Below are 13576 nucleotides of genomic sequence, written 5' to 3' on the forward strand. Positions count from 1 at the left end.
CAATAAAAGGGATTTTGCTACTTTTAAAAAATATTAATGAATTTCTTCACCAAAAAAAGGTTATCTTTCTTTTTACAGAAAAGCCTGTTGTCTCCAGAGAAGTCTTTGAAAACAGTGGCGTCCTTGTTACCGATGTAAATGACTTTATTGAAAATATACAGAAAGTAGCAGCTCCGTTCAGGAGTAGCTATTGGTAAGAACACCTGTGACTCGAGCTGGAACTGACAGCAGATGCTGACATCTGTGTCTGCGGGAAACCAGTTGCTCAAAAACTTCTCTACATTATACGTCATGCTGTAAATTTAAAGTTTTGTTTATTTAGGGGTGCTGCTGGTTTGGCATAAATGGGACTTTCTCAAGTATCACTAATGAAATAACTAACCTACTTTCTAAATGAGTGTTTTCACCTGCAGTCCATCTGCTGTCAGGACGGAAGACAATGTAGCCTACATGCATAGACATTTTCCCCAGTAGGTAGCATCCTATTTATGGAATAGTTCTTGGTTATTTTATTTTAAAGACGGAATTATCAGTTTTGTATTTATCCAGGTGATTTAACTGCAGCTTACCTAGACATCGGTGATGCCAACAACAAATTAGTATTTTCCCTTTTCTTTGAAAACCTTTGATTTTTCAAATATGAGAAGACTATTCTGTGTATCTCAATGTTCTACAACTTGGGGGAACGTTTTTCTTCATGTTTTACACGTTGCCGGGATGTCCGACTTTGCTGTCCGACTTTGTTCACAGCAGCACTGTAGTTTTCCATTAGTTTTGGGTTACAGTGTTAAGCAGAATACCTTCAAAGCTATTAATTGAAGTTAATGATAAAAATGAGAATTTCACAAGTGTACTCAATCGTAGCAAAAAAAAAAAAGTCTGTTTTAACCAGTAGCTTTGTTTTTGCACGTTAAGGTCAGAAATGCACATGTAATGCATGTTATAGTCTGTTTTAAAGGTTTTACCACCTGTGTAAAAACTAAACTCTTCAATGGTTTTATCTGCTGTTATTCATGCTACATACACTACATAAACATTTTTTTCCTAAATGGTACAAATTTATAAACTGTCATTTTCACTTACTCGGTTTTTATAAATAGCACACTACAAAAATAAACCATCTGAGGAAGAAATAATCATTTATTTATATTAGAAATAATTTCTACAACAATCTTTAAAGCTCAAAACCAAGCAAAAAACATTTGTAAGATACACAGTATCTATTTGGAACAAAGGTTTTTATAACTAATTTGTTTCATTTTTTAAAATAAAGACAACTAAAAATCATTCAACTGCTTCTGCAATGATTTTATAGCAAATATTAAATTTGTCAGAGAATGTTTTACAGCAGTTTAAATAGCAGAATAAGTAGCTTCCAAAAGAATCCTACCACTCACCTCACTTTGGCCCCCATCTGTCAAGCCTCATCCCTGCAGGCCTGCCCGGTGCTGTCCCCTTCCCTTGTGCGGTGCGAGCAGCAGGCTCCAGCAAGAGGACGGACACTTCACGACTCTCCACTTGGCCCTTCCAGGGGGTCATGTCAGCCTGCACAGGAACTTCCCTCAAAAGCCATTATCTGCTTTTATACTCCCCCTACAGAACCAAAAGTGTTCCTTTCCCCTCGTTATGTTCTCAGGAGGAGGAAGACTGACTGAGTTTTAATTATCCTTACCCTAGCTCTTGCTTAGAGACCCACTCAGCTGATTTTTACCCCAGGAATAAGAATCTAATAGGACCGTAACTGTATTTGGTACACTGAATTAATTTGAAATCACTATGGAAAAGGAAAGTAACATTTACAGAGCACCTGCCAGCTGTGCTCCTCCCCTGAAGAGCCTTCCAGCACCCACAAGGCCACCCGTTCTGTAACTGAAGGCTTAGCCAGGCCACAGAGGAACAGGCGCTTCCAGACTGAGATGCAGCGACTCTGCCCTCATCACCTTTGTGCCCCGTTGGCCTGGCACAGACATGTTAGTTGTTCCAATAAGTATGCCGAATGCAGAATATGAAGACATCCTGGCTTTCTTCCTACTACTAACCCAGCTTGTGCCTCCACCTGCGTTAACAGTTCACAATGTGAAATATTGCGGGGAAAGGCCTGCTGGAATTTTAGATAATCTTACCACGCAAAGGAAGCAGTCGTTTTCAACTGGAGTGATCTGGGGTTGTCACGCGCCAGGGAGGTGCATACAATGTGCAGGACAGCCCACCTACAACAAAAAATTCTCCAGTCAAAAATTGATAGTGTGAGATTGAGAAAATGAGCTAAAGTAATCACTTCGATAATCGAAGTTATTATTACTCTAAATCCTTTAACAGATCGCCTATCTTAGTCTGTGTCCTTCAGACTCAACCATAAAAGAGAATACAGTTACAACTGTCCTCATTCCTCCGACATAAAGGACAGACAACTATAAAAGAGAATACAATGTCCTCGACGTAAATGACAGCACATACAGTGAGGCTTGTAACAATCAAGGGGAAAAGAGGTACCACTAAAAACTATATCTGTCTACAATCTGAATTAAATGAAAATACTGGGACTTCCCTCATGGCACAGTGGTTAAGAATCCAGCTGCCAATGCAGGGGACACGGGTTCAATCCCTGGTCCGGGAAGATCCCACGTGCCACGGAGCAACTACGCCCATGTGCCACAATTACTGAGCCCACGTACCACAACTACTAAAGCCCACGCGCCTAGAGCCCGTGCTCCGCAACAAGAAGCCCACACACCACAATGAAGAGTAGCCCCCGCTTGCCACAACTAGAGAAAGACTGTGAACAGCAAGGAAGACCCAACACAGCCAAAAATAAAATTGATTAAATAAATATATTAAAGCACCCGTTCCACCTGACATCACTTACTCTCTGATGGGAATGAATCCTTGTTCTAAACCACTACTAAGGATATCTAAGAGAGTCTAATAATTATATTGTATCAAGAAGTAATTCGGGATCTACTCACAGTGAAGCCAGATGGCAGCGCTCCACCATCCACTAGGGTCTTCAGCAGTCTTCCCCAGCATCCATTTTCAGCTCTAGTGAAGGAAATGAGCAGCTGTGTCAAGGCCAGTACAATACTTACTAGCTCTGAATTGTCAGGACACAAAAGACCAACAAGAGGGAGCTGGTTTCCAGAGTTTGGCTTTATTTTGCAGTACAGAAATCATTTGGAGCCATTGTGAGACAGACATCGTTGAAGCAGAGGCTCTGTCAAATCAATACTGCGTTGCAGCAGCTTGGTCCATTGAAGAAGCCACACCTGGGATACAAAAGAAGCTTCTACGTTTACCTGCTTTTGATAGTTTCTTTCCCCTCTGCTCTCATCAAATTTATTAGATTAAAACCGCACACAGGCTTCCTCCAAAATGACTCTCAAAGTCTGGAGTTTGGTTAGAACTGGAGGCCCACATAAACCAAGCTTGTGGCTGTGCTGCCTGGGCACTGTTGTAACACTTGATGTAAATGTAAAGGGGTGGGGAGGAGTGAGGGATGCTGTCCCCAACGATGGAACATTCGATTCCGTATCTCCTTAATGTCAAGAGGACACATGGCACGCAAACTGTACTGACCCAGCTCTTGAGCAGCAGAAGCTCATAACTGCAAAGGCTACACTGATTAAAAGATACAAATACTGTATCAAGTTCTCTGTATCAGTATCACAATGTTTTAAAACTGATCCTTCACTAGAAAAAACAAGCCAGTATTGGTTAAATTGAACAGAATGTGGGAACCTGCCAATTCTGAAGAGCCACTCCATGAAAACAAGTTAATACATGATATTAGAAAGGGGAGGAATATTTACTGGTACAGTGCTCTGCAATCTCTCAGCTTTGATTACAAAAGCAGGCCTTACAATATTGATTTCATACAATATGCATCATTTGCCAAATTTTAAGTTTGTCCTAATTAGATGGTAACATGTACTGCTGTTAGTCTTCCCCATAGATGTCATTTTTCTTGCGCTTCATTTCCTCAAAGTCAAACTCGGACCCCATCATCCTCTTGTAGATGTCCTTAATGTCATCACAGGTTGTCTCAAAGTGAGTCGTCGCATCATATGCACGGGATATAAAGATCTGGAAATGAAAGTCACAAAGACTTAAAGACTATTTAGTAGTGTCTCCCAATAAAGCCTGGTAGTTACCCTTCTCAGATTGCCACTCACCTGGCTTTCTGTTCCCAAATCTTTTGGTACAAGGAGGTCACTGATGCTTACGAATCTGGAGGGGAAAAAGAATTAAGTAAGCAGGAAAGTTGACACACCCACTCACTGCTTTGCCTGAAATTCAAAAGCCAGACTGGTAAGAGATGATGGCTGCTCTCGTCGTTCTCATGGGGTTCTGCTCACCATGGAGCCAAAGGCAGTCCTGGGTTTGAGCTACTATAAATGAATGCATCACTTACTTCTGCTCAATTGGTTCCAAGAGTTCCAGAGCTGGTCTGATTTCTTTCTCGGGTTCCTTGGTCTCCACGGTTGTGCTGGCAATGGCAATGTACTTGCCCTGTGCGGCCACATTGTGTGCAGAGGAGATCATGCAGACATAGATATCTGCAAGCAAGCAAAGCCACCTCACTGCCAGGGTCTTTAAACCTTGGGCCTGTGTGTGCACTCAGTTTCACCCACACTTCATTGAGGTGTGAGTTAAAATTACTTGGAACAGACTGGATCTTCTAAGCTTAAGTTCTATATGGAGACAAACAAGGTCATACATAAAATATACAAATATTCAGCAACTCTTAGCCCACTGGAGATGAAGGTTTTATGTGGCAGTGAACGGTGGACGGGGAGATGACATTCTCTACCCAGATGTCACAGCTCACTGTGGAAACCTGTCTTCCTCTCTGAACCCTCCATTTAGAAAGGTTTTGAATAGATAAGATAGGATTTATTTAACTACTTATTTCTCATTTTTTAAGCAATATAAAACTGCAAACACAATAAACTATTCTTGAGTTGGCATAAGCTCGTAATAATTCCATAGATTCTACTTGTCTGTATAGCACTAAGTAACTACATAATTTCCAATATAGAAGATAATTACTGGGCTCCCTTTACTCTTTTTAGACTCTCCCTGACCCTGAGATCTACTTGGGAACCCTTGAAAGACTACTTTCATCTGTGTCTTTTAGTTCTCATAATAATCTTCTGTGATTTTGTTTCTTACATGGAAAAAAAAAAATTAAAAGCTTTAGGGCTTCTAACTGAAAGAAAGATGGGAAAAGCTAGTGGATAAAAACTGGTTAAAGTAAACAGATTAGAAATTAACGATTTCAGAGCTAAGTCCTGATCTTTTTTTTTTTAATTATTATTAATTTTTGTCTGCGTTCAGTCTTCATTGCTACACGCGGGCTTTCTCTATTTGTGGAGAGCAGGGGCTACTCTTCATTGCAGTTCAGTCTTCTCATTGTGGTGGCTTCTCTTGTTGCAGAGCACGGACTCTAGGTGCGTGGGCTTCAGTAGTTGTGGAGCGTAGGCTCAGCAGTTGCGGCTCACAGGCTCTAGAGCGCAGACTCAGTAACTGTGGCGCACGGGCTTAGTTGCTCCGTGGCATGTGGGATCTTTCCAGACCAGGGATCAAACCTGTGTCCCCTGCATTGGCAAGCGGATTCTTAACCACTGCGCAACCAGGGAAGTCATGCTAAGGACTGATCTCAATCAGAAAAATCAAAGTCGTTTTCTAGCACACTAAAATCAAATACAAGTACTTAAGTTGACAAATCATGACATAAAAGCAGTGCTGTCATCAGCTCAAAGTAACAGTGAAATCAGGTCAACTAATGAGCATAAACCTCCACAAGCACACAATGTTCAAACCAGGCAAGACTGCCTGCTCATCCAGTCCAGCCTCTCAGTTCTACAGAAGAAGAAATGGAGGCCCAAAGAGGGGGGTACTAGTCCAAGGCGGGGCTCCTAAGCAAACGTTTCCATTTCAAAGTGATGACTTAGGATCTCTATGAGCTAAAAGCATCACATTTTATTTTCCATATGTAAACTAAAGTCTCTTCACTATAATAGAGCATATAAAATTTGCAATTTCTACACACATCTGCTTATCTTCAAAACTGACCAGACTTCCGATTGACTTGGTTCTGTGGGATGATGATCTGGCAGGAGTTGGCATCGTTGGTGTTCTTGATGGGGTGGCTGAGGATGCAGATAACTCTGATCACCTGGCCCACTTTTTCAACTCGATCTTTCACGTAGCTGGGATCACAGATGAGCTGCTTACAGCGAGCAATCTGTAACAAAACATTAGAGACTTTCTAATGGGTATAATGATGCCATCATTCTTGAACATCGCCTGTCATCTTCATCACGTTAACTGTAGATAATTAGTGAACTATAGATAACTATTAAAACTAGCTGTACCGGGCTTCCCTGGTGGCGCAGTGTTTGAGAGCCCACCTGCCGATGTAGGGGTCGCGAGTTCGTGCCCCGGTCCGGGAGGATCCCACGTGCCGCGGAGCGGCTGGGCCCGTGAGCCGTGGCCGCTGAGCCTGTGCGTCCGGAGCCTGTGCTCCGCAACGGGAGAGGCCACAGCAGTGAGAGGCCCGCGTACCACCAAAAAAAAAAAAAAAAAAAAAAAAAAACCTAGCTGTACCGACAATCCCTATAAATTCTCCTGGAGCAAATCTATTAATTCTAAATCTTACTCAAATATTAGGAAAAGTGTGTTGCATGGTTTTCAGACACGTAAGTTTTAAAACTGGGCAGAAGAGGGTTCAAATCCTGTCTCTACCCAACCTCAAAGAGGTTGTTGTTAGGATTAAATGAAACTGTGTATTTAAGGAGTGTCATTATATGTGAATGGACCCAGTGAAAAGTAAATGGTCTATAAATAGTTCTTTCTAGTATTAGAAACAGACCATAATCTCTCCTTTTAAGACTATACTTACTAAGTAAAACTTAAGTTGCAAGATAAATTACGTATTATTCTATTATAGTCTTCCTCTTTATATCAAAGCCCTGAAATGTCCTAAGAGGAAGCAGTTGTCTGAAGAAAAGAAAAATGGAATGAATAAAAAGAACTTTGAGATATCAGATTAAGACATTTACCCCTATTCCTAAACATCTATTATGTGTATGCTGGAAGCACAAGATAGTTACAAAAGACCTACAACAATAAAGGGTCAGATGGCCAGCTAGTGAGTATAGATTATATGGTCTGAACCCATATAATACCATCAGGAATCCCAAAATATTTTTTTAAACATAGTTTTTCAGTTTCTTTTTTGAACAGTTCCATTTGTAAAAGTTGATGGTTCATGAAATATGGTCTGGCTTGCAGACCAACAGCACTGGCACCATCTGAGAGCTTGCAAGAAAATGCAGACCCACCACAGACCTACTGAATGAGAAATGTGTACTTTGACAAAATTAACAATTTACACTCAATTCAAATTTGAGAAACACTGCTCAAAACTCCACCTGGCCAGTTCCCTGGCTAAACCCCAAATAAAATAATGTTAATAGTAATGATTATTAACATTATTGATATTTAATAATTTATTAATAATAAATTAAATAATAGTATTGGCCAAGCCCCAATTCAACCAGTAAGTTATAAGTGGTACATATAAAGCTAAATTTAAATGAAAATTTGGGAGACAGGCACCAACCCACACTACATATATAATACTTACCATTTAGAGCTCATTCATAATTTCTAATTTAGTCTTAAGCAACAATCAACACAACAGAAAATATTAAACATTATCTATAATTAGTTTTCAGTCATTATGAATACCAAGCTACCATAAAGAAAACATACATGGTGTGAAATCTAGGATCGATGTCCATACCAAATTGAGTACTTATTAAACAATAAAGTTTTCTTTACAAGAATATAATATTACTTAAATTGTAAAAGCTACATACCTCTCCTTCAGATTTTACACCAATCACTTTTCCATTCTGCATAATGATTTCTTCAATTGGTTTATTCAGCATGTAGGTACCTCCATAAATAGCACTTAGCCTAGAAAAGTATTTAAACTACAATTAGTAATTATAATCAATTAGTAATTTATAATTATTTCAACTACTAAAGTCTCCTTTCTTAGATTTTGAGTTACAGGAAACATGTATTTGTTCAGTTTCCTTCCAGAAGGCATTAGTTTAAATCATAAAAGCATCAATTATAAAACAGTCAAAACCATGTAATGATGTCTCACATTCGTAGTTATGAATATCAAGTGCAAACAAACCACACTGATCAGTAATGGAAGAACAGCTTGTAAGTCTAATCCTCCTGCATATTAAAAATGAAGACTCTGAACAACCAAAATCTATCAGGAAGCACACTGGACAGTGAGTAAAAGCAGGCAGAAACTAGACAAGAGACTTGAAGGAAGCAACTGGATGAGTTCTTCATGTGCTTTGTATGGCTCTTCCCCTGACGGAATGACCTACCCAGTCCTTGTAACATGAGACAGCTAGAACAGAAGCAAAAAACCTGCAGTCTTACTGATTTAACGTGCCATAAGATAGAGTTTGGGGCTGTATGAGGAGATAAAAATTGTGGGAGAAAGTCTTCCAAAATGGGGAGCAACCAAACTATAAAATCTCTTCAAATCCTTAACTAACTCCAGAAATGCTTGTACACAGGAGAGAGACTCCAAGGAACCCAGCAAAAAGCAAAAGCTAAAAGGCAAAAAGACTTGAGGAGAAACTACAGCTACAGGCCTTAAGGACAAATAAGTTTGAAGTTTGAAACTGCCGTATTAGAGGAACTTGGTACATACCTTGGGCTTTCCAATGAAACCCCAGAGGACCACACCTCACTAAGGATCAAAGACAAAAGACCCCCCACCTACAAAGTATAAAATCAAGTCTCCAAAAGTTCAAGGTGAACGACCAATTTAACTGCCAACTCAAAACTAAAATCAACACTCATCACAGAAAGAATCCAGCATCTCTACAATATACCAATCAGTATGTCCTATATACAATCAAAAATTACTGGACACATGGAAAAAAAGAAAATGGAAAAAGTAAAGAGGAAGAGCAATCAAAACAAACAGATGCCCAGATTACTGATGCTAAAATATGCAGGAAGTTAAATGCAGCTACTACGAATATGTACAAGGACAAACATCCTTGTTCAAAGATCTATGTTCAAGAATGTTATAGGGGAGAAGTCAAGAGGATGATGTGGGAAGACATGGAGTTAGCATCTCCCCACAACTAGGGCGGCTGCCAGGAGCTGGTGGGGGACTCTGACCCCCAAGGAGACAGGAGGAACCCCATAATGAACCAGTAGGACGTAAGGGGACCGAGCGGGGAGGAGAAGTGGAAGCCAGACAAGATCGGGCCCCTGAGACTGGGGAGATCAGGAGAGGCAGGTGGGAGGGAGTGTCCAGGAAGAGCGGGAGAGCAGCAGAAGGCGAATGCCCCACCCACTCAGGCAGGGGGAGCCTGCTGAGCTCCCAAGCCGGTTCCCCCACCTCCAAAGCACCATCCAGGCCACATGTGTCCTGGGGAGCACAGAAAGGAGGCCGAGGGGAGTACATGAGAGGCAAGCGGGAGGGGCCCTCCAGAGGAGTGTGTGAGGAGCAGAGGGTTACTGTCACCCCACGCACTCAGGCACAGGGAGCCTGCTGAGCTCCCAGGTGAGGTCCCCTGCCCTCTGAGACCAGGGGTGGGGGGCACGCCTGGGCCCCTTCTGTTCCTTGAGCCTAAGCCCCACCGCTTACAGCCCCCAGGGCCTTTTCCAGCCCTGTGGATCCTAAGCATTGGCCCCACCTACCACCCAAACCTCACCCTTGCTTAGGCCCCACTCTCCACAGCCAAGGCCCTTTCCCCGCCCACCCACCCCCCGCTTTTTTTTTTTTTCCTTTTTCCTCCTCTTTTTTACTATTGTGGTACTGATGTACCTTCTGGTTGTTGATTCATCTATATTTTTATCTTTATATTCTTTATAATACACCTGTTAGTTTCCTAGTCTAATTTTACTTTTTACTTTGTTATTCTTTTTTTTGGCCACCGCACACAGCTTGCAGGATCTTGATTCGTGAGCCTGGGGTCGGGTGGAAGCTCCTGTGGTGGGAGCTGTGAGTCCAAACCACTGGACTAACAGAGACCCTCAGGCCCCAGGGAATATTCATTGGAGTGAGGTCTCAGAGTTCCTCATCTCAGCACCAAGACACAGCTCTACCCAATAGCCTACAAACTCCAGTGTTGGAAGCCTCTGGCCAAGCAACTAGGAAAACAGGAACACAATCCCACTCATTAAAAAATAAAAGGGAGATGGCAAAAAAAAATGTCACAGGTGAAGAAGCAAGGTAAAAACCTACAAGACCAAATAAATAAAGAGGAAATAAGCAATCTACCTAAAAAGAATTCAGAGTAACGATAGTAAAGATGATCCAGAATCTCAGAAATAAAATGGAAGCACGGACTGAAAAAATACAAGAAATGTTTAACAAAGATCTAGAAGAACTAAAGAACAAAGTAACAGAGATGAACAACACAATAACTGAAATGAAAAATACACTGGAAGGAATCAATAACAGAATAACTGAGGCAGAAGAACGAATAAGTGAGCTGGAAAACAATGGTGGAAATACTGCTGAGGAGCAGAATAAAGAAAAAAGAAAAGAATTGAAGACAATCTCAGAGACCTCTGGGACAACACTAAACGTACCAACATTCGAATTATAGGGGTCCCAGAAGAAGAAGAAAAAAACAAAGGGTCTGAGAATATATTTGAAAAGATTATAGTGGAAAACTTCCCTAACATGGGAAAGGAAATAGTCATTCAAGTCCAGAAGCACAGAGTCCCATACAGGATAAACTGTCAGAAAAACACACTAAGACACATATTAATCAAACGAACAAAAATTAAATTCAAAGAAAAAATATTAAAAGCAGCAAGGGAAAAACAAAAAATAACATACAAAGGGATCCATCCCCGTAAGGTTATCAGCTGATTTTTCAGCAGAAACTCTGCAGGCCAAAAGGAAGTGGCAGGATATACTTAAAGTGATAAAAGAGAAAAACCTACAACCAAGATTACTCTACCCAGCAAGGATCTCATTTAGATTTGATAGAGAAGTCAAAAGCTTTTCAGCCTAGCAAAAGCTAAGAGAATTCAGCACCACCAAACCAGCTTTACAACAAATGCTAAAGGAACTTCTCTAAGCAAGCGGGAAACAAAAGAGAAGAAAAAGACCCACAAAACAAACCCAAAACAATTAAGAAAATGGTAACAGGAAAATACATGAATGTAAATGAATTAAATGCCCCAACCAAAAGACACAGACTGGCTGAATGGATACAAAAACAAGACCCATATATATGCTGTCTATACGAGACCCACTTCAGACCTAGGGACACATACAGACTGAAAGCAAAGGGATGGAAAAAGATATTCCACGCAAATGCAAATCAAAGGAAAACTGGAATAGCAATACTCGGTATCAGATAAAATAGACTTTAAAATAAAGTTACAAGAGATAAGGAGGGACACTACATAATGATCAAAGGATCAATCCAAGAAGAAGATATAACAATTATAAACGTTTATGCACCCAATATAGGAGCAACTCAATACATAAGGCAAATACTAACAACCATGAAAAGAGAAATCAACAGTAACACAACAACAGTAGGGGACTTTAACAACCCACTTACAAATGGACAGATCATCCAAAATGAAAATAAGTAAGGAAACACAAGCTTTAAATAACACAACAGACCAGACAGACTTAATTGATATTTATAGAACATTCCATCCAAAAGTGGCAGAATACACTTTCTTCTCAAGTGCACATGGAACATTCTCCAGAATAGATCACATCTTGGGTCACAAATCAAGCCACAGAAAATTTAAGAAAACTGAAATCGTATCAAGCATCTTTTCTGACCACAATGCTACTGGAAATCAATTACAGGAAAAAAAACTGTAAAAAACACAAATACATGGAGGCTAAACAGTACACTACTAAATAAACAAGAGATCACTGAAGAAATCAAAGAAGAAATAAAAAGACACACAGAAACAAATGACAACGAAAACATGATGACCCAAAACCTATGAGACGCAGCAAAGCAGTTCTAAGAGGGAAGTTTATAGCAATTCAATCTCACCTCAAGAAACAAGAAAAATCTCAACAATCTAACCCTACATTTAAAACAACTAGAGAAAGAAGAACAAAGAAAACCCAAAAGTCAGTAGAAGGAAAGAAATCATAAAGATTGGAGCAGAAGTAAATGAAATAGAAACAAAGAAAACAATAGCAAATATCAATAAAACTAAAAGCTGGTTCTTTGAGAGGATAAACAAAATTGATAAACCCTTAGCCAGACGCATCAAGAAAAAAAGGGAGAAGATGCAAATCAATAAAATTAGAAATGAAAAGGGAGAAATCACACAACTGACACTGCAGAAATACAAAGGATTATAAGAGACTACTACAAACAACTATATGCCAATAAAATGGACAACCATGAAGAAATGGACAAACTCTTGGAAAGGTACAGTTTTCCAACACTGAACCAGGAAGAATTAGAAAATATAAACAAACCTATCACAAGTAATGAAATTGAAACCATAATTAAAAATCTTCCAACAAACAAAAGTCCAGGACCAGATGGATTCACAGGTGGATTCTATCAATCATTTAGAGAAGAGCTAACACCGATCCTTCTCAAACTCTTCCAAAAAATTGCAGATGGAGAAACACTCCCAAATTCATTCTACAAAGCCACCATCACCCTGATACCAAAACCAGAAAAAGATATCACACAAAAAATTATAGACTAATATCACTGATGAACATAGATGCAAAAATCCTCAACAAAATACTAGCAAACAGAATCCAACAGCATATTAAAAGGATCATACACCATGATAAAGTGGGATTCATCCCAGGGATGCAAGGATTCTTCAATATACACAAATCAATCAAGGTGATACACAACATTAACAAATTAAGGAATAAAAACGATATGATCATCTCAATAGATGCAGAAAAAGCTTTTGACAAAATTCAACACCCATTTATGATATAAAAACTCTCGAGAAAATGGGCATAAAGGGAACCTACTTCAACATAATAAAGGCCATATATGACAAACCCTCAGCAAGCATCATACTCAATGGTGAAAAACTGAAAGCATTTCCACTAGGATCAGGAACATGACAAGGAAGTCCACTCTTGCCACTCTTATTCAACATAGTTTTGGAAGTCCAAGCCACAGCAATCAGAGAAGAAAAAGAAACAAAAAGAATACAAGTTGGAAAAGAAGTAAAACTGTCACTATTTGCCAATGACATGATACTATACATAGAAAATCCTAAAGATGCCACCAGAAAACTATTAGAACTAATCAATGAATTTGGTAAGGTTGCAGGATACAAAATTAATGCACAGAAATCTCTGGCATTCCTATACACCAACAACAAAAAATCAGAAAGAGAAATTAAGGGAACACTCCCATTTACCACTGCAACAAAAAGAATAAAATACCTAGGAATAAACCTGCCTAAGGAGACAAAAGACTTGTACTCAGAAAACTATAAAACATTGATGAAAGAAATCGAAGATGACACAAACAGATGGAGAAAC

The 13576-nt window shown here is 39.8% G+C and overlaps 2 protein-coding genes across 7 annotated transcripts in view; one reads left to right on the forward strand and one right to left on the reverse strand.

The window, feature by feature from the left end:
* Window positions 1-1264, forward strand: part of TASOR2 (transcription activation suppressor family member 2) — a 70977-nt gene extending 69713 nt beyond the window's left edge. For all 6 annotated transcript variants that reach the window (XM_059057464.2, XM_059057467.2, XM_067030184.1 and 3 more), the window contains one exon: window positions 79-1264. In XM_059057464.2, the coding sequence (XP_058913447.1) occupies window positions 79-197 (119 nt within the window). In that variant the 3' untranslated portion in view covers window positions 198-1264. The remainder of the gene's footprint in view (window positions 1-78) is intronic.
* Window positions 1265-3129: 1865 nt separating this feature from the next.
* The window catches only part of GDI2 (GDP dissociation inhibitor 2), a 45374-nt gene continuing 34927 nt past the window's right edge, over window positions 3130-13576 (reverse strand). Inside the window, exons 7-11 of the mRNA XM_059057498.2 lie at window positions 7884-7983; window positions 6073-6244; window positions 4409-4553; window positions 4170-4224; window positions 3130-4080 (exon numbers count right to left, since the gene is read on the reverse strand). Coding sequence (XP_058913481.1) covers window positions 3934-4080; window positions 4170-4224; window positions 4409-4553; window positions 6073-6244; window positions 7884-7983 — 619 coding nt within the window. The 3' untranslated portion in view covers window positions 3130-3933. The remainder of the gene's footprint in view (window positions 4081-4169; window positions 4225-4408; window positions 4554-6072; window positions 6245-7883; window positions 7984-13576) is intronic.

Source organism: Kogia breviceps, chromosome 3, assembly GCF_026419965.1.
Source record: "Kogia breviceps isolate mKogBre1 chromosome 3, mKogBre1 haplotype 1, whole genome shotgun sequence".
Taxonomy (NCBI): domain Eukaryota; kingdom Metazoa; phylum Chordata; class Mammalia; order Artiodactyla; family Physeteridae; genus Kogia; species Kogia breviceps.